Here is a 26,794-nt window from a genome sequence, read left to right as displayed (position 1 = left end):
AGCTCTTACCCAGGGAGGCATCCAGGGGACAAGGTCAAGATTTTGGTCACCCATTCCAGTGTGTGGGTGTGGTTTTCCACACCAACTGGCAGTTCTGATGCCAGCTGGATGTCCTACCATTCAGCTCAACTCTGATGCTACCTGGACTTAGCATCGGATCCCAAGGGGTCAGGGCTCCATCCCACAGGATGGCATCATCTCCCCACCCCCACTGCTGAGTCAATGCAGAGTCCAGGTTGTCACCTCTGCTGACCTACCAGCCATAGATCGGAGGTTCCCACACCCCTATCCCTGGGTTCCATTAAGTTACTAGACTGGGTCACAGAACTCAGGAAGATATTTTACTTACTGGATGACTGGTTTATTATAACGACATAACTCAGGAACAGCCAGGTGGAAGAGATGCACAGGGAAGGTGTGGGGGAAGGACACAGAGCTTCCAAGCTATCTGAGCCTGCTGTTCTCCCCACCTCCACATGCACAATAACCCGGCAGCTCCCTGACGCACCCCCCCACACCCCCCTTTCATGGAGGCTTCCTGACTTAGGCTCAATTGACTAAATTGCCTGTTGGTAGTTAAACTCAACCTCCAGCCCCTCTCACCTCCCCAGAGGTCAGGGGGATGGGGCTGAAATGTCCAACCTCTAATCATATGACTGGCTCCACTAGCAACCAGCCCATCCTCAGGGGCTTTCCAAGTCACCTCGTTAACATAACGACAGATGCCTTTGCTGTCCTCATCATTTAGGAAATTCCAAAGGTTTTAGGAGCTGTGAGCCAGAAACAGGGACAAAGACCAAATACGTATTTCTTATCAATCACAATATCACATTAGACAGATGATAGATGTGGCTCTCACTAGATCATGCCTCCATCAGAGGTGAGCAAGTGGGGAAAAAACCCCAGGGCATAGCACAAATGCTATGGAAACTAAACACTGACCTCCGAAAATGATCTACAGCAGGAGCCGGAAGAAACGAACATTGTGGGAAAAGAGCTAAAAGCTACAAAAAGAGGCCAAGCTGAAATGAGGAAAAAAACAACAGGGTAAGTTGAAGAGGGAAGATGAATGAGCAAAATAAGGATTGGAAGTAAGTGAGCCGCTAGCCCACCCGTGTGATTGGAAGCAGTGGAAGCAGAGCTGATGCTGTGGAACGTGGGATCAGGGCTGAGGAGGCCAGCCTGACACCCACTCCCACAGCGTGTTGTGGAAGGACACAGATGCTGAGAGACAGCATTGATTTTCCTGGTGAAGAGACAGGCTGAAAGGAGGTCCGTGTTTCTAGGTGGAGAGACACCCCAACACTGAGGGTAAATTCAAAGAAACCACCAACTGGACCCACAGTGGTGAAAATTTTTAATAACCAAACAGTGATGGCAGAACAAAAATGGCCAGGTGCACATGCTGCCCCCTTCTGCTTCCTCCGATCTCAGGAAGATCTCAGGAGATCGCCTTCCTTGGATGTCAGGGACCTCTTTTTTTTAATTGTTGCAAAATACACATAACATAAAATTTACTATCTTAACCATTTTTTTCAGTTCGGTCATGTGAAGTATACACACTGTTGAGCAGCCATCCCCAGAGCGCTTGGCCTCACAGGACTGAAACTCCACACCCACAAACAGCAACTCTCCAGCCCTGCCACCCACCACTCTACTCTGTGCTTCTGTGGAATGAGTGCCCTAGGGACTTCATCTAAACGGAGTCATCCTTTCAGGACTGACTTATTTCACTGAGCATAATGTCCTCAAGGTTCATCTGTGGTATAGCATATGGGGGATTTCATTCCTTTTTATGGCTGAATAATATTCCATTGCATGTATAAAGCACATTTTGTTTATCCTTTCATCTGGGGATGGACATTTGGGCTGTTTCCACCTTTGGGCTGTTGTGAATAGTGCTCCCATGTACATAGGTGCACAAGTATCTGCTTGAGCCCTGCTTTCAGTTCTTTTGGGTATATACCCAGAAGTGGAATTGCGAGGCCATATGGCAATTCTATTTTTAGTTTTTTGAGGAATTGACATTCTGTTTTCTACAGTGACTATACTATTTAACACTCCCATTAGCAATGCACCAATTTTTCCACATCCTTGCCAACATTTTTTATTTTCTGGGTTCTTTTGGGGGGGGTGCTTTTTTGGTCTAAGAACTGGATTAGCCAAAGAAGTTAAGTTGATTTGTATTTGTGTGCAAAGGAAGGGCTAGGTGTTGAGAGGATTTGTAGGGTGGAGATGAGAAGTTGAGAGATACAGGAAAGAGATTTTAGGAGTTTAGAGGGATATTGTGAAAAGGTGCCCCTTTGGTGTTAGCCTTTTGAGAGGTTGTTGTAAAGATACCAGCTACTGTCCAGGCTACCCTCCATGTTGAACTGATGTTCCCAGGAAGGGGCAGTGTGCTGGGACTGTCCAGGAGAGAGCGTAAGGTCAGTGGCAAAGACAATCCTATGGACATCTTCGCAGGAAAAAACAGCTAAACATACAAAAGTCAGGCAGTCTCAGAGTCGCCTGCATTCCAGGGACAGCCAAGTAACAAGTACCCACGAAGGTGTTGTGAAGGGAGTTTCTATCTAGCCAGGCTGTTACTATCTTCAACATGACTTTCATGTTGAAGTACATGACTTCAACAGAAAGGAGTTTTTCAGATAAACTAAACACTCAGAAAATAAGCCACCCATGTATTCCTTCCGAGGAGAACATTTCTACTGGATGATGTTTCTCTAGCAGGGCGAGAACCCAAACTACAGATCCGCGTCCAATGACAGGAAAAGTACTGAGGTGGGGCAGTGAACATGGCAGCTCAGTCCCAAGGACTTGGAAACCTTCACTCCAAACCTAAATGCAAAATGCCACATTTTCATCAATAGAGTAGCTTTAACATTAAAAGAAAACAAAACAAAAACAGTAAGAGTAGTAACCTGCATCCAAAATCTCCAGCTATAGCCACAAAGGCCAAGGAGGGGAAGGAGCTGCAGACGGCAAGTGTCAACATTCCCCAGTGGCCCTCACCCCAGCCTGTCTAGGACCTGCACTAGGCCAGGTCCGATGGCGCCAGCTCTCCAGGGCCATTGCTCACTAGGCTGAAAACCCAGGACCAGTCCCTTGGACTGACTGTCGCTCCTTTCCTTCTCCCAGATGAGGGAAGCTTCCCTCTCCTACATGCCCTCCTCACCACTGCACACACAGGGAGCCTCCCCAAGGAATGGTGAATGCCAGAGAGGAGAGAAAGTTTGCTGTGTGTCTGTCCAGCGGGAGTTTTCCCAGGACCCACACGGAATGCCTTAGCCAGTAACCCTTCCCAGGGACTCCCAGCCCTCAGGCTAGCCCCTTTCCCCCAGAGCACCCCATTCTAATCCTGCAGTTCTCAAACTTCTTTTGGCATCAGGATCCCTACTCTTCTTTTTTTTATTGAAATATAGCTGATATAGCATTGTGTAAGTTTAAGGTGTACAACATATTGATTTGATACATTTATTTATATTGCAATATGGTTGCCATTGTAGTGTTAGCTAACACACCTCTGTTATGCATCACATAATTACCTTTTTTTCTAGCAGTGGAAACAGTTACGATGTAGTCTCTTAGCAAGGTAAACCTTTACAATAGTTTTGTTGTCTACAATCACTACTGTAGGATTTACACTATCTACTAGTTGCAAGTATGTACCCTTAAACAGTATCTCCCCTTCCTCCATGCTCAGCCTCTGATAACCCCCATTCCCCTGTTTTTTTGAGCTCAGCTTTTTTAGATTCCACGTATTAGTGATAATACAGTATTTGTCTTTCTCCATCTGACTTATCTCAGCATAATGCCCTCGAGGATCATCCCGGTTATCAGAAATGGCAGGATTTCCTTTTTCTCGTGGTTGAATAGTAATCCACTGTGTATATATGTATAATCACATCTTTATGCATCCATCCGTTGACAGACGGGTTGTTTCCATAGCTTGGCCAGTGTGAATAATGCTGCAGTAAACATTGGGGTGCAGAAATCTCATCAATAACCTGTTTTCATTTCCTTTGTATATATACCCAGAAGTAGGATTCCTGGATCATATGGTATTACTATTTTTTATTTTTTGAGGAAAATTTTTACTCTTTAAAATTATTAAGGACCTCAAAGAGATTTTCTTTATGTGGGTTATAGCTCATGAATGCTGCTATTCACTGTATTAGAAATCAAAACAAAAATATTTTAAAGATTTATTTTTTCACTCACTTAAAATTAATAGCTCACGTATAAGATAAATACATTTTTACAAAAATAACTATATTTTCCAAAAGAAAAAGTGTTAGAAGAGTGGAATTGTTTCATGGTTTTCGATTGTTTTAATGTGTGACTTAAAAGAAGGCAACTAGTTCTCACCCCTGCTTCTGCCTTCATTCACTTGTTTTGGGTGAAATCTGTGAAATCCAGTGTCACGCTGTTATGGCATTGGAAAAGAGGATCTCCCAGAGCCCCTGGGAGGAACTTTAGACCACACTTTGAAAAATGTTCTTCTAATCTTCTTCCTATGTGAATCTCTGCTTGCTTCTGGAAAGTCAGGTGCACCATCCCTCTTCCCCCTGGAAAGAGTCCCCAAACCTGCTTCTGCAAGCTCAGATAGCATGGATACTCCACTTACGTGAGATGGTGAGTGCCGGCCATTGTCCCCTGTGGTCCCATGCCTGTGACACTCTCCCAGCGAAGCTGCCCATGCCACCTGCTGACATCCCCAGGCTGTCCCCTGAGGAATGGTCAGACGCACAGTTCCTAGAGATGGCCCCGTTGAGACTCATGCCAAGGAAACCAGGACTTTCCTCACTGCCTGGTAGTTTGCAAGGCAGATCAGCCCCCCATGGTGGAGTGGCCTAGAGGGGCCACATGTGGATTTGATACTGCCCCCACACACACAAACACACACACCCCACCGTGTGTGCAGCAGGTGCCGCCAACCCACTCCACTCCATCCCTTCCTGAGAGCCAGGGCAGAGCTGAGCTGGCAGGCCGTGTCCGTGCAGCTGTGACATGGCCGTCCCCGATAAACTGGCATGGCAGGGGCAGGGGCAGGGGGAGGACCCAAGGAGGCTGGAAGTGGCCCAAGGTCCCCGCTCAGGACATACGCAATGTCCAGTGTTGTAAAGTGGCACAAGCGCTCTGGGGCCTAGATGGTCAAAAGAAAGAAGGAAAGCCGTACATTGTGCAGCAGGCTTGGGTGGTGGCTGTGACTCACAGTTACTTGGAGCACTGTGACCTCCTTCCCACCCGCACCCACTCCCAAGCAACAGCTAGTGACCCCAGAGGACAGCAGCGCTGAGAGATGGAGCCGCTGTCAGTTCCCTGGAAGCCCAGAGTGTGGAGGCAAGGCCGTGGAGGGAGGAGGCTCTCTGGGCACGCATTTTCCCCAGACATGCCCCGGCTCCCTGGGTCAGCAACTAGGGTTTCTTGGTCCTTCTGGGATGGCATGGCCTCTACTGGCCTGGAAAGGAGTGGGTCATGGAAGACGGCATGGCTGGTAGGAGCACAAGAGACCCAGGCAGTCATCCAGTTCAGGGTTTTCAAACTTCTCTTTGGCAACAGAACTACTTTTCTCATTTTTAAAACCAAAGGGTGGAGAGCAGAGCCACTGACTCTTCTTCTCTCTTGTTGCTGTCAGCCCCAAGCTCTCCCCATTTCACAGATGGCAACTTGCCCACAGACTTGCAGTGATTTCGGGTTGGGCAGAACCTAGAATCCAGCACGTTCTCCCAGGGGCATTCAGGGACAGCTGTAAAAGGAGAGTGCCAGGCGCATGTCATGGGGCAGAGGTACCCACGGGGGTAGGGGCACACAGGGCAGAGCTGAGGAGGGTGGAGGCTGGTGTTCAGCCCACAGCCCACAGAGGGCCAGCCCAACCTGCACAGCAGACAGGAAAGGAGCAGTCAACCCATCTCCTGCTCTCCAGTGGCCCCTAGTCCAGCCTCTGACCATGAGCGTGCCACCCCCGGGCCTCTGCCCTCCACCCCACCTCCCTGCCCCAGGGAAGGGGGCCCTTCGCTCTTTGACACGTGGGCTTCCTAAGACCCTAGGACCCCAGCCCTTTGACCTCCCCTCTTACTGCACTTCCAGCCGCCTCCTGCCCCAGGGAGGATGAGCCATGTTTTTGCTCATCACTGAGTAATACTTTGTATCCTGAGGTCACGTGTGTCCCGAGGCCCCAGCATGCCTGCTGACTGTGAGGCCAACGTGGGTTGTGTGGGCAAAGCTCCCTGTCCCATCCTGACTCCCGGGTTTTTCTAAAGAGAGAGGCCATGGCTTTTGCCACACTCTCAAATGGGTGTGTAATCCAAAAAGGGAGGAGGGCCTTCCAGAAAGGTGCAGGCCAGGGCAGGCCCCACCATTCCTGAAATTCTTTTTTTAACATCCTTATCACGTGACTTTTTTTCTTTCAGTGTTTTTGGATATAATTGAGACGTCACTGTGTGAATTTAAGACCTACAACAAAAGTCTTGATTGGCATGTATTGTGAAATTATTACTGCAGTAAGTTTAGGTCACATCTTTACTTCACAGAGTTAGGAAAAAAAAATAAAAAGGTTTTTTTCCTTGTGACGAAAACCTTTAGCATCTATTCTTAGCAACTTTCAAATATACCACCCAGAAGTGTTAATAGAGCATCAGGTGAGGTGCACGGTCCAGCCCTGAACTGACAGGTGAAGTCAGCCGCTCTGGGCCTTAGTTTCCTCATCTGTACGTTGGGAATGATGATGCCCAGCCTCCTTGCCCTACAGGGGTTTCTAAGGGAAGGAGAGAAGGCATTTAGAAAAATGTCTGGGAGCAAATCCTTCATAGGACTTACCCATTACCCACACATTTCCCCAGGTTGCAGGACCCTGGCAACCCAGGCTGGGGAGCCTTCCTTCTCTGGGATGTGCTGGGACAGCTCCTTATGTGGCTTGGGGGCTAGAGGGCTTAGGGTGAGGGCAGCAAGTGTGGGCAGTGCCCGCCTTCTGCACCCACCCTCTGTGGCCCCCTTGGTCCTCAGGGGGTGGGGTGGGGACAGTGCCCCTAGGGGGAATGTCTCATTGCCTGGTCTGTGCGAGGCACCGAGCTAGAAGCCGGAACCACAGCTCCCACCTAAGGGTGACGGAAACTGGAGAGAGGCGTTTGAGAAAAGACAGAAGATACACCCGTGTTCTTTCCCACACAGAGGGCATAACGCTTAGTCCAACATTCTAAAGTGGAAAACTATGTTTCTTTACTTCTCAAAAGCAATTAACTCCGTTTCAAGCCCCCATGGCTTGTCTGGTGGGAAATTCAAGCTTAGTCCTGTTTGGGAGGCCTATCTTTTCCCTGGAGCTGTATAGAAATCTTGGTGTCTTAGTCCACAACCCTTAGGTCCCAGTCCATACTGGTCACTGCTCTTGGCCAAGCTCTGGGGTTCTTTGCTGGCAGGCAGGGGTCTCTGCAGAGGCTCCCAGCGAGGCTCTCGGTGTGTAGTGCCCCCCAAACCCTTGTCCCTCTTCAGGCTTGGGGAACCTCCTACCCAGTGCCCCTTGCCTGCATGCCCCCTCCCCTCCCTTCAGGAAGACCCCACTTGATACCCTTTCTTAGGGAGCCCTGGTGGGGGTTTCTTCTGGGTGCCTGGCAGCCTCACAGCTCTCCTATCAGCCCCACAAGTCATAAATCCCCCCACGCAAAGGGACACAGGTCAGGTCACCTGCTCAAGGAGCAGCAGTAAACATGATGACAGAAGAATGAAGAAAACAAATGCTGGTTTGTGATCCTGTCACAAAACGGGGATTTTGCCATACATGCCATCTCCAAATTTTGCCCCAGATGGAGGAGCAGCCACTGGAGCTGTGTCTAGGCTTCATCCTCTGGGGAACTGGAGAGGTGATGGCTTGGGGGCTATCTTGGGACAGGACAATAAACTGGGGAGGCCATCTCGGGGGGCTTGCCTGGCCCCCCGGGAAGTTCTATAGATGCTTCCTTGCAGCTTGGGAAGCACTTTAACCAGGGGGCAGGGTCTCCTCCCCTGCCAGGGCTCTGGGGGCGCTAAGCCACCTCCAGGGGGCTGTTCTGGGCACATTGAGTGAGACACAGGGGAGGGTGGGACCGCCCCTGACCTCTGGGCATCCTTCCCTCTTGCAGGACTTGGGCATGGAATCAACCTCACTCGATGATGTCCTGTATCGCTACGCAAGCTTCAGGAACCTGGTGGACCCCATCACTCACGATCTCATCATCAGCCTGGCCCGCTACATCCACTGCCCCAAGCCGGTAGGACAGCTGTGATCAAGCCAGCCGGGTCCGGGGCTGTGAGGAGGGTGCCTCTCTGGGCAGAGCAGCTCAGTGGCCGAGCTGGGCTGGTCAGTGCTGCCCAGGCCCAAGGCCAGGCCCCCTCATCTAAACACTGACAGCGGGCCGGAGGTGCCCACAGGCCCAACATCCATAGCAGAGGCTGCACATTGGCAGTTTCCTTTGGCCCACAGGGTGTTAAATCTGGATTGCCTCATTTAAAAATCAGAGTATTTCGCACAATCCCTAATATTCAGCATGGCAGAGTTCAGGTAAGTGGGAGATGGTTCACGTCCAGCCCTCTCTCTGCCACCAAGCCATGGGCACTGATGCAAGGCTGTGTCCACCTAGAAATGGACTCTTCCTCTTTCTACAAAGGTACTGTGTAAGCGCAGCAGCAGCCTGCATGGCGCTCTCCAGTTTGCCTCAGGCCTCACCATTCCCAGTTGTCTTCCTCCCTGAGGCTGAGTGTCATTTTACACCCACCCACTGTACTCATGTCCACTTCCTGCCTGACTGCAGGAGCTGAGAAGGAGAAGCTCCAGAGCTGTCCTGGCTCAGCAAGCTCCACTCAGCCCCTTCTGGATGGGAGGATCTGCCTTCTTCCTGCTGCCTTTAGGGGCTGAGCTGGGCCATGGGCCTCAGTGGGCTCCAGGCTGGCTTCCCCAGAACTGCCCACTGGAACCCTTTCAGGGGAGGGAAGGGGAGGCCCAGAGTAGGGCAACTCCTCATTTGAGCTTTACTCTCTGTTTTGGCTGCTTCTCTCCCGTCCCTCAATTTCCAGCAGCTTCCAAAAGAAGCATTTCCGCCATAGCAGGACAGGAAGCCAGAGCAGGTGGAGGGGTGCCTGGAGGAAGCTCCTCCTACAGAGCAGATCTGGGATAAGAGCCCACCTGTGCTTGGCCTGGGCACACGCTGAACTTGGTTGCCCAGAGGCTGGAACCTTGCTCTGGGGCTGAGCCTACATCTGGGACTTTGTCCAGGGCCTGCTTCCTGGCTTCCAGGGCTGTCTGGCACCAAGACTCCATGGGGGTGCTGGGAGCTGGCCCGGGGCAGGCTTCAGGTGATTTGGTGGTAGGATGCGGCATAAGACAGCGATGCTGGGCTCAAATATATAATGGTAAGAAAAAACCAGTAATGAGGGTTGTCAGACTGGGGGCCTGCAGGCAGGGGAAGAGGAATGGAGCCAGGAGCCACGGGGAACCAGCTGGAGCCGACCCACCCTGCCTTCCCATCCAGATCACACCTGGCTAAGCCTGGGGAAACTGAGCCTGGGACCTGTGCGGGGCCTCCCACGTGCCAGGACCCCAGCTCTTCCAGGGCATGAATTCAGCTGCCTGCAGGTGAGGGGGTGACAGATGATAGAGCCCCACAAGCAGATCAATAAGAGAGAGATTATTTTGTGTCCATGTTAGAGTTCACAAAGACAAAGTTCCAGTAATAAAGCAATCTGAGGAAGGTCAGAGCCCAGGTGAGAACCCCAGGTGTGCTCTGGGGCCCGGGTCTGGGCAGGGTACAGGCAGCTCGGGGGCTGCTCTCTGGGCCGGCAGTGCTCACAAGCTTGCAGGGTGAGGCTGGGCCAAGAGAGGACAACCCGAGCACCTCCCCGCCACAGCAGGAAGGGCCTGCAGGTAGTTACCTGCCATGTCCACCGGGAGACAGGACAGGGCTAAGGAGAGGCAGCCAAGACACCTGCACTGTGGCCATCCCTCCCATCGGGGTGGGGACAAGGGAGCCATACCTGGGTTGTTGTAGCTCAGGCTGCTTGAACAAATCACCATTACTGGGCAGCTTGTAACCAACAGAAATGTATTTCTCACAGTTCAGGAAGCTGGAATCTGAGATCACAGTGCCAGCGTGGCCAGGATCTGGTGAAAACCCTCATCCTAGCTTGCACACGGCCGCCTTCTTGCTGTGGCCTCGCATGGCAGAAAGTGAGCTAGCTCTCTGGCCTGCTCTGATGACCCTCATGACCTCATCTATCCTGGTCACCTCCCAGAGGCCCTACCTCCAGACACATCACATTGCAATTGGGGTTCAGCATATGAATGGGGGACACACACATTCAGTCCATTGCACAGGTGTCACCTTTCTCATCACCTTGTCAGTGGAACCCCATGTTCCTCAGCTCTGAAGTGGGCCTAACAACCTTCTCCTTTAGAGCTGGTCAGAGGGCTCGGTGAGGGGCACTGGCATGCGCCCAGCATGGCACCCCATCCACAGAGGCTGAGGTGTAACTGGTCAGTGAGCACCGACCACATGGCAAGCAAGTTGCTCAGGCCCAGCAGGTCAGTTGTAGGACCTGGAGGCAAGGAAGGTACCGCCCCAGGCGCTGGCCCCTGTGGGCTCGGTGTCTTGGAAAACAAGGGACTGGCCTCCAAGCCAGATTTCCAGACTCAGCCAGAGTGGGGTCGGCCCTGTGGGAGGCCCAGGGTCCTAGCTGGCCCCCTACCCATATCCAAGGCCAGATGGCAGGTTGAGGCCCGGGTGGGAAGTCCCAGCTACAGGGTTCCCAGGCTGGTGATAGGGGCAGCCTGCACCCACCCCAGCTGTATGATCTAGCTCACAGAACTTCCTGCTCTTAGCTCTTTGATCTGAGAATTTCAGATCAGCCCACAGACCTTGGTGTGGTCCTAGAAGTTAGACAGGTGTCAAGACTACCAGCTGTGAGGGGCATCTCCCTCTGCTGCAAGAAGGGACAGAGGAAATAGCCATTCCTGGGCCCCTCTCCTGGTGAAGCACCTGCAGGATGATCCTTCCCACGACTAAGAGGACTCCCTTGAATGAGTCCCATCTACTTTCTCAATCTACCAAATCCTCTCCTGGTACTTCCCTGGCTGTGGGCCCAGGCCCTAGAAAGGGGGTAGGAAGGTCTGTGCCTAAGAAGATGGGGATAGGCGGAACCCCACCCCACCCACAAGTGCAAACCAGTGAATCCCAAATCTGTATCCTTGGCCCAGCTTCAGACTCTGGAGTCACCACCTCTTGGACATTCCTGCCTGGTCCCTAAGTCACCACCCCCTCCCACTCAAACTCATTCCACTATTAGCACAGATGATCTAGCAGGAAATCTCAGGGGCTCCCACCTTCCCTGTGCCCCAGTCCCACCCCAGCCATCTATCACATCATGGCCACAGTCAGGTTCCCTTGGAGGCTAAAATGATGGTGTGTGACCACAGCAATTTGTTGAAGAGGCTGCCAGGGGAAGCCAGGCCAGCTCACGCTCCCTCCAGAAAGGGCAGATGACTTCAACCTGTCCCTCAGGGTTTCTGTGTAAGTGACTCCACAGTCAACTCAAGGCAGAGGAGCTGGGCTTTCAAACCCCTGCACTGGTCAGAGTGAGGGGCTGCCTGGGTGGATGTAAATTCCTGGGTTCTGTCTCCCCAAGGTTGTCTGAGGGTCCCTGCCGCAAAGCCAGTCATGTGCAGCATCCAGGCAGACACCCCCCAAAGAAGGGAGGAGCCCCGGTCGGGGAAAGTGGGTCCAAGGGACAGAGACTCATATTGTCTAGCACAGTTGACAAGGTCTAACAGCTCTAATTCCATCCCAGGGGCATCTATGAGGCTCTGCTCTCGGGGCTACTGGGTTAGCCTCCAAATGGACTCTGGGGCTCACCTCCGCCTCCACCTCCCTGCCCTCTCAGCCCTGGGGGCAGCCAGAGAGCAGTCTGCAAAGCAAATTGGGTGGTATTTGTACCTGGCTAGAAAACCTTCCATGTGCAGTTTAAGTAAAACCCTGATGCCCTATCTGGCCCTGCCTGAGTCTCCTTGCTTCTCACCTCTCCAGCCTGCTGGCTCTGCTCCAGCCACATGAGCCTCCTCTCTCCCTGGAGCACCCAGGCCCTTCCCTACCTTAGGGACTTAGCCACCACCTCTGACAGCACCTGCCCCTCTGTCTGAGCTCCCCTCTCTGCCATTCAGACTCAGCCTAGGGCCCCCCTCAGAGGGCTGCTTTGGCCAGCCCACCTTACATAGGTCTCCTGACCAGCCTCTGTTTATTCCTTCCTTTACCTTCATCTCACGCACTGGTCTCTGCAGTTATCGTCCTTTGTCAGCCAACTTATTGTTTGCTTTCCCCACTAGAATATATAAATTCCAAAGGAGCAAGAGAAGGCATCTGTTACATTCTGTCCCAGGCAGGGCCCTGGCAGGAGGCAGGCGACATATTTTGTTGTGAATTTTTAAGAGAGTTTAATAAAGGGACTATTTCCAGGGTTGTGGGCAGGATAAAGGAAATGAACAGAGATGTTGAGACACCCAAAGAGAAGCAGCAGCAGGAAGTTGCTATCACGGAAGGGCCCACAGGCTGAAGCTGTGATGCTGGAGCCAGGACACCTCTCCCAGAACTGTGTTATGTGTCCTATTACTGCACATTGCCCCAAAATTTACTGACTTAAAGCAACAGATATTTATCATTGCACAGCCTCTGTAGGTCAGGAATCCAGGAGCAGCTTCACTAGGTAGTTCTAGCTTAGGGTCTCTCAGGACATGAGACAGGGCTGCAAAGACTGGCAGCCTGCTTCCAGGATGGCACGTCCTACAGCTGTCGGCAGAAGGCCTCAGCTCCTTGCCACATCCTTAGGACCACTTGAGCTTCCTCACATCATGGCAGCTGGCTTATCCCTGAGTGGGTGATCTAAAAGACAGCAAGGCAGAAGCCACAAACTTTTTTATGAGTTTTTTACTCTCAGAAGTCACATACCATTATGACTGCTGTTTACTATTCATCACCTAGGTCACCCCTGATACAGTATGGAAGGAAACTTCACAAATGCCAGTAGGCCAGAATCAGTGTGGGCCATCTTGCTGACTGTGCTGAAGTAGGGAGGGAATGAGACTAAATCCCTGGACCTTCATCTCCTCCTGCCCTCTCTGATCTCACTCCAGTCATTCCCATTTGCTGAACCTGGGAGCCAGGAACAGAAGAGCCAAGTAATGCTGTCTCTAGAGCTCAGCCTCTCCAAGCACTGGGAAGAGCAATGAGCAGACTGGGAGGAGGGAATAAACAAAACCCAGCACCCTGGCTCTGTCCGGAGCAGTGTCCAGCTGGTCGTAGGCAAGGCAGGCAGTATTTGATGACTGCATTTACGAACAAATGAGGGAGGTCTTTGGGCAGGAGGGCCGTGCTTGTTTGGGTCCCAGGAACAGCATACAAAGGTGCCTGCGGAAGTGAAGTCAGAGGTGCACGGGCTGACAGCTGAGGGGTGGTCCAGGCGCTGTGACTCCTGGAAGGGACTGCAGGTCTTGCACATCTTTCCGGACAGGTCAGTGAGTCCCCAGGCCTCTGGGCAGCAGCACTGAGCAGGGCAGGAGAGGCTGCACACACTCCACCTGCCAAGTCACCCCTGACTTGCACCATGCCCTCCCTGACCTTCCTTCTCCTTCCTTTCCCACTGGTGGGAGGAAGAGCTGCAAAATCGCTTCCGCAAACTGCCTCCAAGCCTCTGGTGTCAGTTAGGACTCAGCTGCAAGTAACAGAAGTCACTCCTGATACTGAGGGTCTTGTGGGGCCCAAAGGCAGCCACGCTTGAAAAAGAGGGACTAGAACTAGACAAAACGCAGTGCAAGCGGCTCTCCATCCCTCCTCTCTGCTCCCCTGGCTCACTCTCCAGTCCCTCTTGCCCGTACTGCACCGCAGCAGGCAGGGCTGCCCCTGGCTCCGAGTTTACTTGCCGAGGTCCATCCCCGGAGGGTCGGGGTGTGACCCCATCTCGAGTGGGGATTCCGGGAGAGGGCTGATTGGCTGCGCTCTGCCGGTGCCGGCTCTGGGTCAATCAGCTGTGGCTTGGAGGCTAGGTCTGGTTGCGCAAAAGGGCTGCTGGGCTGCACCGCTTGGAGGAGAGGGGCCAGCAAAGCCGTGGGCTGCAGGGCGCAGGGACGTGCGAAACTCGCGGGCCTGTCATCAGAGCTGCCCGGCCATGGCTGTCCTAGGGGCGTTTGGATGCTCCGTACCTGAGAGGCAGCAGTTCCTGGCACTGAGACGACGCAGAACTGCCCTTCCTCCACCCTCCCACCCTCTCCGCTCCTTAACTCCGCGTCTGGGCGCGTCCTGCTTTGTCCGACGCTGCGCGGCTGGGAGACATGAGGGGGCTTCGATAATTGATAGAGTTAGGGGGAAAATTAGATGGGCTTGCTTATGCTTTTCCGGGTGTGCAAATGAGAGGAACGCCTTGAGCGGAGCAGAGCGCAGAGTGGGTGGTAGGATGGGAGCGCCTCAGAGCGCTGCCGAGGTCGGGCCCTGAGCCCACCTTCGCTGGGGCTTCCGTATGGCCTGCCAGTCTGTTCACCTCCTTTATGCCTCGGCTGCCTTTCACAGGACTGTGGTAGGACTGTGATGAGCTCATGCATGCCACGCAGAGACGATACCTAGCATACAGTAGATGCTCAGGAAATGATAACTGTTGTTTATTTCGTCCAGACAAGCGGAGGGGAGCTCTCACTTCTGTGAGGGCACTAGGTCACGTCTTAAATCACCTCTCTTGGGTGACCATATCAATTGTCCCCGTTTAGTCGATGAGGAAAGAGGCTGGCCCATCCTCCCAGGCGGGGAGCTGCAGCACGTAGTCCACCCAGTCCTCGCCCTGCGCACGGCTGCCCCCTGGTGGTGGTGCGGGCGCGCCGCAGCGGCCGCTTTGCCGACGCTTCCTTTTCCTTCAAGGCCCAGCTACCCAGGCCTAAGAGGATGGAGAAACCATGGCCCCTGAATTCTGGAAACCCTGGGAATTGGTTGGAGGAGGAGCTCAGTTCTCAGGTTTGGAGCAGGTGCTGAGGGTGACTGGCAACACTGTGGGCCAAACTCCAGATCCCACCCACTGGCCATATATTTAAAACGTGTAAACCGGTGCTTCTCCACCTGACAGCACAGGGAATCACCCGGGGAGCTTTTAAAAATCCTCGTACTGGAACTTGCCACCCATCGCTGGAGGTGGCCCAGGCAGCAGTGTTTACAGGTGTCCCAGGGGAGAACCACGGCTCCAACTGCAGCATCTCCGTTGACACGTCCCACCTCCCTTTGGCCTCCAGAGTTGACCTTCACCCCAACCCCCACCGTGACTGGCCCTCCCTGAGCCCATGCTGGCCAAGGCTTTCTCACTGGAGTCCCACAGAGCCCCCTTCTCCATGGTGCCCAGGCCACAATTACTCCTCCTTGTCTGACCGTGCCCTCTCCATCCCTCCATCCCCGTGAACTCCCTTTGCCTTCTGCCCCAGCTCCTTCCTGGCCAGGGAATTTAATCAGATGCTGATGAAGGTGTCCAGCCCAGACCTACCTTGAGCCTCAGCCCCATAAATCCAATTGCATCTCAAGCTCCACAGGGTCGCAGATAAGGGGTCGGTCATTCTCCACCCCTGCCCTTGCCTTCTAACCAGGTTCCAAATCCAAAGCCAAGACCCCTCCTCTTCCCGTCCCTGCCCACACCCCAACCCCATCCTGTGCTCCACAAGCGAGTGTGGTGGCCTCCATCTAGCAGCCCTTCCACAGGCCTGGCAGGGACGCCCCACACCACCCATAAGCAGAAAGGCCTGGCCTTGAGCCACCTCTCTGTCTCCAGTTCACCCCTTTCTCCACCTCCCAGTCAGAGGGGTGGTCCCCAAATGCAAATGCAATCTTGCTGTTCCCCCTTCCGTAAGTCCACTACAGCCCACATGATGGAGCCCCTGCCTGCTTCACCACCAGCTTCCTGCCACACCCGTATGACGAGGCTCAGCAAGAAACTAAGTCTAAAAACCAAAAGATGAACACTACCAGGGTAGCGAACACAATTCCCTGGAGTGATGGGTGACATTCACTGATCAGACCCACAGGCTTAGGCGATAGGAAGGTGAGCTTTGTGGAGAACAAGGCCAGAGGTTTCATCTGAACAGATTCCATTTGATCTCGGGTTTTTGTCTCCTGGATCCTGCTCAGATGCTTCACCTCCTCAGGCACTTAAACCCCTCTCCCTACCTCCGCTCTGGTCTCCCTCTGGAGGCCCCCTCTCTTGCCTTTCCACCTGCCCCAGCCCCTGGCTTTCTGAATCTGTTTCCTCCCCTGTAAAATGGGCATCATAAGAGCATTTGTTGGTCTAGGGTTTTGTGGGAATCCTATAAGGTCCTAGCATAACGTCTCTGTGCAGTAATCCAGGTGACAGATGATAGTGGCTTGGACCAAAGTGTAGCCAATGAAGTGGTGAGAGTGGTCAGGCCCCAGATTGTCACCAACCCCATGCCTGTAACCCCCACACACCCAATTCCTTGCACAAAAATGAAGTCATTTCCTCCTCACTTGGGGATGCCTCTCTGTTTGCTTTCTCCATCCAAAAACCCCTAACCCCTCCGCTCTCAAAAGCCCAGCTCAGCTCTCAGCCTGGGCAAAAATAATCTTCCTTCTCTACCATGCCAGAGTTCTGTGTTGTGCTGCTCTGACAGTATAGCCCAGTATTTATTTCCTGAAGAGCTTACCATGCATGGGGCTCAGCTATATATGGGGCACTTTGCAAGTAGTAATTCACTCAGTCCACACAAAGTGCCCTGTGGGTTGGTACTGCTATGCCTTCACAGATGATTACTGGAGGCACGAGAGGTCAAGCAGTTTGCCCGAGGTCACACAGGGGTTGACCAAGCAAAGGTTCGAATCCACATATTTGGCTCCAAGTCTAGGCTCTTCTGTACTCAATATATTGCTTCTCCCTCAGCAGAGTGAGGATAATAACAATCAAGCTGGCCTTTTCCTGAGTGCTCACTCTGTGCCAGGCACTCTGCCAGGCATGGGTGTGGCCTCACCACATCCACGTTGCTATCTGCTTGTGAGTTTGCATCCGAGCCTGGCATTTGCAGGCCCTCAGCCCTTGGCACTGGCCTATCTGGCAGGAGCACATATTCTCAGCCGTTTGCTCTGCCAGAGTTTGAGGACTATTTCACCGACTGCCCATGGGCCAGAGCCAGAGTCTCTCCAGTCTCTCTCTGCTGCACCTTCAGCCCAGTGCATTGGTTTGCCAGGGCTACCATAACGAAATACTACTTAAACAGCAGGAATGCTTTTCTTCACAGCTCAGAGGCTGGAAATCCAAAATCAAGGTGTGGGCAGAGCCGGTTCTTCTGAGGCGCCCCCTCCTGGGCACGCAGACAGCTATCTTCTCCCTGTGTCGCCACACGGCTTTTCCTCTGCATGCGTCTGTGTCCTGATCTCTTCTCTAGAGGACACCAGTCACATTGGATTAGAGCCCACCCTAATGACCTTACATTACCTTAATTACTCTTTAGAGGCTCTATCACCAAATATAGTCACATTCTAAGGTATTAACGATTAGGACTTAACACAAGAATTTGGTGGGGACAAGATTCAGGCCATAATACCCAGGGTCTCAAACTCAAACACTGATGGGCCAGGTAGGAAATGTCTTAGGTGAATGAAGTGGACAGGGAAGACTTGGCCCTCATTTCTTTGGTTTTCCCATTTTTGGCATGGGCAAAAGAGACATAGTAAAAATACTTCACTTTTCTCCTTACTACGTTAAAAAGAAGAGCAGGGCATTCATTCATGGCTGTATCCCCAGCTCCTGAAACACATGCCTGGTAACTAGTAGGTGGCCAGTGTTTGTTGAGAAGATGAGTGAGCAGAATGGCCCTGGACACTGGGGAGTGGCAGAGACCATGGTCAATACTAGCTAAGGGATCAGCTGGCTCCCAGCTCCAGGTAACTGTGAGATCACCTGGAATCCAGATTTTTATATACATCTCAAATTTTCAAAGATGGCAACTATAATAATTCACAGAAACTAAAACCACTGTACAGATGAGTTGGCAAGCACCGTTGTCTACTAAGAGTGCCCAGCTTGAGCCAGCAGAGCAGGCAGCTGGGGGTGGAAGCCTGGGCCTCCCCCGCCTGATCCGCCTGTGGTTGTCCCTGCAGGAAGGCGACGCACTGGGGGCCATGGAGAAGCTGTGCAGGCAGCTGACATACCACCTCAGCCCCCACTCCCAGTGGAGGCGGCACCGGGGGCTGATGAAGAGGAAGCCGCAGGCCTGGTGAGTGAAGTCCCCGTGCAGGGCAGCCCAGAGGCGTCTGTGACAGGCTGGCCTGTGGTACACAGCTCCCACTCCCAGGGCAGTGGGGCCAAGGGCTGGAACCAGGGAGTGCTGTCTTGGACAATTGCCTGAAAAAGGTGAGGTCAAATGAGGATTCGGGGGCAGGGGAGAGCAGCCAGGTGGACATGAGCCACGAGGGGAGCTGGAGGCGGGCCCTGCTGTGTGGGTTGGGAGCTGGGGAGTATGGGTCCATTCCAGTGGGGTGGAGTAGGGGAGGGGACATGAGTTTCTAATTCCTGGTGTGCTGAATGTGGGCACTCCCGTTGAGCCCCCAGTTCTCCTGGATGTCCCCTAGGGGGACCCAGACCTCAGCTGTGTCCCTGGTTCATGCAGCACTGAGGACTCTGAGGGTTTTGTGGCCCCTGGAAGGGTGGGGGTGGGGGCATACAGGACACAGAACCTGTGGGCTGAGACAGGTGGCACCACAGGAGGCAAGTGGACGGGAACCTGAAGGAAGGCCTTCTGCAGGAGCGCCCCTGCCTCCCTTGCAGATGGCCATGGAACAGGGTGGCATGCACCCTGAAAGGCTCTGGCAGGGCCTTGAGGCTGCTGCTGGCCCTTCCTGCCAAACACAAGGGGAAGGACTGACCTTCACCACTGACCAGAAAGAGCTCCAGTGCCTCCTTCCCCTCTGGGCACCCACTCCCCCAGAGCCCAGAGGGCAGATGGGGCCTAGGGAGGCCTTCCCCGGTGGACAGTGACATGAGGCTCCTGGGGCTGGCCAAGGATGGGATTCCAGTGGGGCTGAGGCAGGGGCCACATATGGGGACAGGACAAGAGGACCCATGGGGCCCGGGATGCCATCAGGAGCTTTGTGATCTAGCCTATCAGGTTTACAAGTCTAAAAGCTGCACATTTGATTTCTGCTGGAATCTGGAGGCCTTCTCTTCTGTTTCCCCAGAACACACACATGCTCCGTCCACCCTTCATGCAGAGGCCTCACTCCTCTTGGCGGCTTCCCATCACCCTTGAATGAAGTCCAAACGGCCCTTTGTGATGGACGCTCAACCCCTCCCTGGGCTCTCTCCTCCCTCCTTCCTTAACCCAGCTGCACTGGTCTTCCTGCTGGTTCAGACACACCAAGCTCTCTCCAGCCTCGGGGCCTTTGCACATGTCCTTCCTGTGCCCGAACCTGTACCAGACTTATCTGATAACCCGCTTTCCCTGTAACCCACTTTCCCAGCAGCTCCCATGTTCCATCCTTCAAGAAGCCCTCCCTGAGCAGCCTGCCCCCAGGCTGCTTCATCACTTCACTCCTGTTCATTTGGTTTTCTTCCCTCTGGTAGAGTGACAACAGGAATCTTGTCCATCTGGTTCATTGTGACCCCAGTGCCTAGACCAGCACCGGTCACATAGTAGGAGCTTAACAAGCACTTGCCAAAGGACTGAATGAGGTAGGGGATATTACTGCAGCCATTTGATGGCCACAGTCACCCAGCTGCTAAGCGGTGGGGCTAGATTCAAATCCACCCAGGCTCAGCTGTTAACCACCACACCACCTACTTCCCATGGGTAATAGGCCTGCTTTATTAACGACGCTGATAGGAAGAGCAGCCAACACTCACACCACACTGAACAAATGCCACACAGTGTGGCCAGCACTTAGCTGTCATGCCTTGAGAGCTTTACCTTCAGACTCCTTGGGGCTGCGCCCCAGCCTCCCATCAGAGGTGACATGAGCAAACTGGGAAGCCTTCCAGTTTCAGGCGATCCCAAAGATAGGGACTTCCTTGTTTTGTCAAGCAGAAGGCAAAGTTGTGATCCCCAGGCTGCAGCTATGAATGTATATGCTCTTGGAGTAGGCTATGAGCCCCTCAGCCCTCCTCTCCTGCCCAGGATGGGGCCTCAGAGCTTGCCTGGGATGCCTGGAAATGGGGAGCTCTGGCCCCAGAGCAAGCAGCAAGGGAAGGAAGAGCAAAGGATGGCAGGTGGCAGGGTGTAGAGCACACAGCCTCCAGGAGCCAGCAGCTCCCACCGGACTCGGAGCCCCTGTGCCCGCTCCTACCTGCATCCTGCAGGCTTTCCCAGAGGATCCCCCATCTGGAGGGGAGGATGGCCTTGAAGAGAGGGGCCTCAGAGATCCTGTGCCACTCTCAGGGAAGCACTCAGCCCAAGTGATTAATGACACTCGCCCATCCAAGGCACTGTCCTAAATGGTTCCCTTTATTACTTCATACAACCCTGTGGTACTCAATTAGCTCCATATTTTTTTGAAGAGAGGTTAAGGAACTAACTAAAGAGGTAGGAAGAGAAGACATTATGGTGCAAACCTAGGCGTGGTGGCACCGGAATGTACCCTTCGTCACTGCAGAGACACTTGGGCCTTTCCCTTGGGGTCCCTCAGACTCTGGCCAGTGGGGCCCAGGCAGGCTGAGGTGTCGGGGTAGTGCCAGGGGACCAGAGGTTCCTCCTGTCTCTGGAGTCGCAGGACCAAGCACAGGTCACACCATCTTGCCCCACTTGCTTGAACCTTGCTCGTCCCTTCTCCCCTTCAGCCTCAAGGCTGTCCTGGCTGGGAGCCCTCTGGACAACACTGTGGACCTGTCAGGCATCCCGCTGACCTCCCGGGACCTGGAGCGGGTGACCAGCTACCTGCAGCGCTGCGGGGAGGAGGTGGATAGCGTGGAGCTGGGCTTCACAGGCCTCACAGATGACATGGTCCTGCAGCTGCTGCCAGCACTCAGCACACTGCCCCGCCTCACCACGCTAGCCCTCAACGGCAACTGGCTGACCCGGGCTCTGCTGCGTGACCTCACAGACACCCTGAAAGACCCTGGCAAGTTCCCCAACGTCACGTGGATCGACCTGGGCAACAACGTGGACATCTTCTCATTGCCTCAGCCCTTCCTGCTCAGCCTGCGCAAGCGTTCCCCAAAGCAGGGCCACCTACCCACCATCCTGGAGCTGGGTGAGGGCCCCAGCGCTGGGGAGGAGGCCCGGGATGGGACAGTGAGCCGGGAAGACCATGGAGGGGGCTGTCTGGCCCCTGTTGAGGAAGAGGGCAAGGAGACTGCAGGCGCAGCTCAGACGTGACATGGACGTGAGGACCTCCCCAGGCAGTCCCTGTGGGGTAGGTGGCCGAGGCAGGCTAGTGGGTCCTACTGTGGAGCTCAGGCTCTCACCCAGACTCAGCCTGGGCAGCCCACCTGTGGGAAGCCAGACGGCAGCATCTAGGAGAGGGACTGTAGACTTCTTTGATCCTCCCCATCTCCCCCCTTGCCAATCCCATTATCTTTGGCTCCTGAGGAATCAGCCTCCCCATCCTTGTGGGTAGTGTTAATGCTTAGAAATGCTCCAAGTTTGGGCCAACCTGAGTGGTCTAGAGCCTTCTCCCAAGTGTAGGTCAGACCCTGCATCTAACCCAGGACTTCCCAATTCTTTATTATATTTGTTCTATTCAAGGCAGCAAACTCCAGCCAGATGCTAAATGTACCCCTGCTCAGGGTCGGTTGGAATCTTAACTCCTGGCTGAAGGTTAAGGAAGAGGTGGCTGCCAGAGATCCCAGGAGCCTAGTCCCCATCTGGACTAAAGGCTGTTTACCTCCTCCCTGTGGAAACCTGGGCTCTTTGAACTTTCCCATCTCAGCTCCCATTTGAGACCCACCCCTTGACCCGTGATGCAGAAGGCCTGCCCGAGACTAGCCACACTATATACACCATTCAGTATTTAGAACATCCTAAGGTGCCTGTACAGTCATGCACGGAAAGGCCCACTCAGAAACCCACACCATCCCTAAGACCACCAGACCTGCACATGGGCCCCAGTGTTGCCAGTATGTAGACCAGAGTGAGCTTTGCTTCCTTATAAAAGGCTTTTCTTAAGAACCCTTTTCTCAAAATTCCTCCTCATGGGGTTCCTGAAGTAACACTTGGGGAACATTCCCAAAAACCTATGAAAGGCTCTTAAAAACCCAAGACCATGAAGGTGAGGTCGGTAACACCTCCCCGAACTCTTTGCAGTCTAGTGCCTCCAAGACATCTGCAGATGTGAAAAACAAAACTGGGGAGGTTCCCAAGGGGAATGCAAAGATTTTCACCCTTTACCCAAGGCTTACGAACTTTCAAAAACCTTTTTTGGGCACACTAAGCACTAGACTTTAGTATAGACACCAAGTTCAGGAAGATAGAAAACAAGTCTGAGCCAGAGAAAAGCCAGCCCAGGTACCCAAAGTTGGTGAGCCAGAACCCCTCAGGACAACATTAGCAGACAGCTAGGGAAGCAGCCTCATGCCAGGTAGGTAATAAGATGCCAATGCAGGCAGGTAGCAAGCAGAGCTAGGTTGAAGGCCCATCTGCAGGCCACACCTGCCACTGCGTAAGGTTTTGGCCAGGCAAAGCAGGAGCTTCAGGAGGTAGACTATGCAAAGAATACAGCCCAGAGGCAACAGGGACTGGAGTCAAGGGTGTGAACACCTTAAGTGCTTTGAAACTTTTACCCTCAAAGTCTGAAATTGTTACAGCGAGAACAGCTTAGCCTGACCATAGGAAAGCTGACAAATGCTAATACCTGGACTGCTTTTATCTGACAGCAGGAATCAAATTTAACATTTTCTTCAAATACACATTTTTAAGAAATACCCAAGACTATATCCTTTATTACAGTGTCAGTTTAATTGCATGGAGTTACCAATTTTGAGAGGAAAAGTTTCCAGCTTCAAGAACTCAAGACTCTCATCCAGTGTAACAAATTTATACTAAATACAGAAGTTCCTTTGGAACAAAGGAAAACACTAGAACACTCATGAATTTAATGATGCAAATACATTTCTTGGCTCTATTATTGATAAGAATGGCCTCTGAATCTCAGCATTAAGCATATTTCTACATCAAGTATTGAACCTTAGAGGTTGTTTTCCTAACTTAAGTACAGTCGACGCATTATTAGCTTCAGGTATACAACATAGCATTCCACATTTATGTACATTACAAAATGCTCACCACATACAAAGTTATTACATTATTGACTATATTAGGTTTCGAGTCCAAACTGATGGTGGCCACTGGCCCTTGGGACGTCTCACTGCCCCTGCTGCAGGCACAGCTGACCATCCTCTAGGAGAAGAACCTGCAAAGGAACTAAGTGTCAGTCTCACTTTCTACTCCAATCAACAGTCATTCACAGTACAAAAGATACCTTCAGAAAACCTTAGGTTCACCACTACACAATCTGCCGGTAATTCCAGCTTTTTTGGGTGATTCATCATTTGATATCCTTTTCTGTACATCAGTTAACAAAGCTGGCTACTTATTCAATTTTACCACTGGGTGGGGGGGTCACTGTCCTAATCAAACTTACCTCTTTGAAGCTGACGCCGCCACCGCTTCAGGACTGTACTTATCACCATTCTGCAGCACGCAAACCCCACGGGAATGGACGGAGGTGCTCAGCGGACGCTGGAGGCAGACGACAACAGTTCTGATCAGAGGATAGCCTCAACTACAAATTAACAAAATCAAGGCCATCCTAATAAGTCTTTAAGAATTTACTGAAGGTGCTTTTTTGTATATTAAGCCATGTAAGCCTCCAAGTCCTGAATGGCTTCTTTGGGTGTTATAATTTCCATATAGTCACATGACTTTAAACATCACAAACCTAAGGCTATATCATCATTTTCAAGGATGAGAAAAACTACACCTTGCAGATAGGCAATTTGCTGAGGATTATACAGCCATGAGGTAAAAGGGATCCCTGGGTTTGCTCTGCACTCCCCTCCATTGCCACCATCAACCACAATCAGTATCTGGGATATTCTGCCAGTAAAGCTTAAGGGCTAGTGATAAAAGGCTTATTAGGTTAACTGATAAAACTGCCAATATCTGACCTAACAGCAACTTCAGGAGATCCAATTTAACATATTGGGTACTACTTTCTCCAAGGACCAAAGCTTACCTCATGACTGGCCGACACTCTGCTTGCTGTGTGCTCCAATGCTCAGCAGTTGGTCATCACGTACCAGCAACCCTTCACTGATTTGCAACCTGGGTGAATACATTAGTGAAAGGTCACAGTTCAAACCAACCTCCTCCTGGTCACCAACAACTGGTGGAAGACTTGACTGCAGTCAGCCAGGAATTGTTATCGTCAGTTATCGCTTCTGACGGCACTTCCTACTAGTGATTTCATCAGAGCAGTCAAGCCCCTCACCGCTCCCCAGGGCTGCTCCAGAGACGTGGTCATTACCTGGAATGGAGCTAAAATCATCTTACTAACAGCCATGAGACTTTTTAAAACTTAGTTTCTCAATAGCTGCAGTTTAAATACAGCTCCAGTTTAGCAGTCACCTCCAATTTCTAGTTGAGGTTCCACGTTGTGCAACGAAGCAATGCGTAAGTGTTATACATTTGTTACATTACCACCAGGCGATTTAAGTGCGTTTAAGGTAACAAAAACGATACAAGTTATGTCTCACCTCAGCGTGGGTTGCTGCTCCGGCTTTAATACTCTGCCAGTAATCTGCCATCTGAAACATGGAGGGCGTGGGTTTAGGGCAAATTCTGGCAGTTACTTTCAACTACATCACCGCGATTTCAGCGACTGCAGTCAGGCAAGCAAAAAAGTCGTCAGTTATCGCTTCTGACGGCACTTCCTAACATTGGTATCATCAGGACAGCCGAGCAGACCTTCCCCGTGGTCCCATTACAAACCTCACCCAGACGCGGGCGCCTCAGGTGCACGTGCACCCCAACTTACCCAGTTCCCTCGGGTGTGCGCGCTCCACACAGCAGGCCCGGGGAGCGGGCGCTCGGCCTTCGGGGTCCTCGGGCTCCGGAGACGGAGGCAACCGCACTGCCGGACAAACGCACAAGGACCCATGAGGCTCGGCCCGCGAGCCTCCCCAACACCCGGAAACGGCACGGCGCCAGCGAGACTCGGCGTTCCTGAGCCGCCCTCCACCCTCCAGGTTAACTTCCTAAAAGCTGCTTCCCAGAAACTTGAAATTCTAGCTCACTTGCCCTTGCCGGAAGCCCCTGGCCCACTTGCAAGAACTATAGACCTCCATAATGACTTCAACGGAAAGGCTGCTTCCGCAGCGGTCCAGGCCCTTAAGGAGGAGGAATCTTCCATTCCTCACATGAGGGGGGGTGATACTGGCAAAAACTCACGGAAACTTTCCGCCCATCCAACGATGCAGACTCCGCCTCACCACCCAGGGCCACCCCCTCCTTTAGAGACTATGGTCTCTTCCACAGTCCCGGGAATTCTGGGTCTTGCGGAGCGCGGCGAATTCCAAAGCGCCTGCGCGGCGGCGTGTGGACCGTTGCAGTGGTGAGTTTACGTCCCTGCCGCTCACTTTTGTGTGGTCTTTTTCCGGTTCCTAATCTTTTGAGCTTCCGGTTGCTCATCTGGTAAATGAAGATGCTGGCGCCGCAGCGTGTTGTTCTGAGGAACACATGTGATAACACACCTGAAACCTTTGGCACGCAGCAAAGCTTTCATAAATAGTAGCTGCTCCTAATACTAGGAAGCGTTGCCAGTCGGCTCTCTCCCCACAGCTGCGTATCCAGATAGCCACGGAGCTTCTCACACCCCTGCGCGCTGGCAGCGATCTTTGCTGTTTAGAATGGCCTCTGAGGAGCGAGCAGACGTCTTTTCTGGACCACTTGCATCCTCTCCTCCCTTTCTCCTTTCCGCATTGCTCAGGACTCTGTCCGCGCCTTTCCTCACCAGCGATGGAAGCCCCTCCCCTTTGCGAATGCTTTCATAAGAACATGTTCGTTTCCCATAAAAAAATAGTCCCGATTTCCCTCATTTGTGTAGTATAACAACGAAGCAAAACTGAAAAAACAAAATAGCAGCAGACTCACAGACTCCAAGAAGGGACTAGCGGTTACCAAAGCGGAGGGGTGGAGGGGAGGGAGAAGGGGATTAAGGGGTGTATGATTGGTGCACATGGTGGCACAGTGTAGCTCAGAGAAGACAGATAGGGTCTCTGTGCATCTTACTACACTGATGGACAGTGGCTGCAATGGGGTATGGGAGGAACTCAATAATAAGGGTGAATGGAATAACCACATTGTTTTTCTTGTAAAACGTTCATAAGTATATCAATGATACCTTAAAAATAATAATAATCAGTCCATGCATATGCATTTTATAAACACATCACACCACAGGAGGGCAATTTATTTTGACGAGAAGCTTTCTCTTCAAGGTATAATGGGACAAGTTTTGAGCTGTCTCAAAAAATTTTAAGGACCTTAGTGGAGGGCCAGGAGCTTCCAGCAACAGCCAAAGCAAGGAGACAAATACACATGAGGTCCATCCATCACTCTGCCTGAATAATGCAGTAAAAGTGCAAGGAGAGCACGGGGAAAGCAGGGATTTAGCTGGGGGTGTCTGGAAATGCTTGAGCAAAACGAGGGGTTGCCCGCTCAGGCATCCTGCGGACCCTGGGGGAACCTTTTAAGCTTTCAGAGCACAGGAGTGAAATGTTTCTCTTCTGTCTTAGTAAGATCTCTCTGGCTGCCCTG

General features: G+C 52.5%; 1 protein-coding gene and 3 non-coding genes across 6 annotated transcripts in view; 1 reads left to right on the top strand and 3 right to left on the bottom strand.

The window, feature by feature from the left end:
* Positions 1 to 22,899, top strand: part of LRRC75A (leucine rich repeat containing 75A) — a 40,895-nt gene extending 17,996 nt beyond the window's left edge. Inside the window, exons 2-6 of one of the 3 annotated variants that reach the window (XM_037013265.2) lie at positions 965 to 1,047; positions 4,542 to 4,632; positions 8,112 to 8,240; positions 18,147 to 18,262; positions 20,818 to 22,899. In XM_037013265.2, the coding sequence (XP_036869160.1) occupies positions 965 to 1,047; positions 4,542 to 4,632; positions 8,112 to 8,240; positions 18,147 to 18,262; positions 20,818 to 21,355 (957 nt within the window). In that variant the 3' untranslated portion in view covers positions 21,356 to 22,899. Of the gene's footprint in view, positions 1 to 961; positions 1,048 to 4,541; positions 4,633 to 8,111; positions 8,241 to 18,146; positions 18,263 to 20,817 lie in introns of all 3 variants that reach the window. The other 2 variants (XM_037013260.2, XM_037013271.2) reach the window with 2 other exon arrangements.
* Positions 22,900 to 23,456: 557 nt separating this feature from the next.
* LOC118971583 (small nucleolar RNA SNORD65) lies at positions 23,457 to 23,528 on the bottom strand. Its single transcript, XR_005060088.1, has one exon. It is a non-coding gene; the product is annotated as a small nucleolar RNA SNORD65 (small nucleolar RNA).
* An 854-nt stretch (positions 23,529 to 24,382) lies between these two features.
* Positions 24,383 to 24,453, bottom strand: LOC118971580 (small nucleolar RNA SNORD49). The gene has a single exon (XR_005060086.1). It is a non-coding gene; the product is annotated as a small nucleolar RNA SNORD49 (small nucleolar RNA).
* Positions 24,454 to 24,861: 408 nt separating this feature from the next.
* On the bottom strand, positions 24,862 to 24,932 carry LOC118971581 (small nucleolar RNA SNORD49). Its single transcript, XR_005060087.1, has one exon. It is a non-coding gene; the product is annotated as a small nucleolar RNA SNORD49 (small nucleolar RNA).
* Positions 24,933 to 26,794: the final 1,862 nt, after the last annotated feature.

The sequence above is a fragment of the Manis javanica genome, chromosome 4 (genome assembly GCF_040802235.1).
Source record: "Manis javanica isolate MJ-LG chromosome 4, MJ_LKY, whole genome shotgun sequence".
In the NCBI taxonomy this organism is placed as follows: Eukaryota; Metazoa; Chordata; class Mammalia; order Pholidota; family Manidae; genus Manis; species Manis javanica.
Note: the sequence above shows the minus strand (reverse complement) of the source record. Positions and strands in the feature narration are given on the sequence as shown.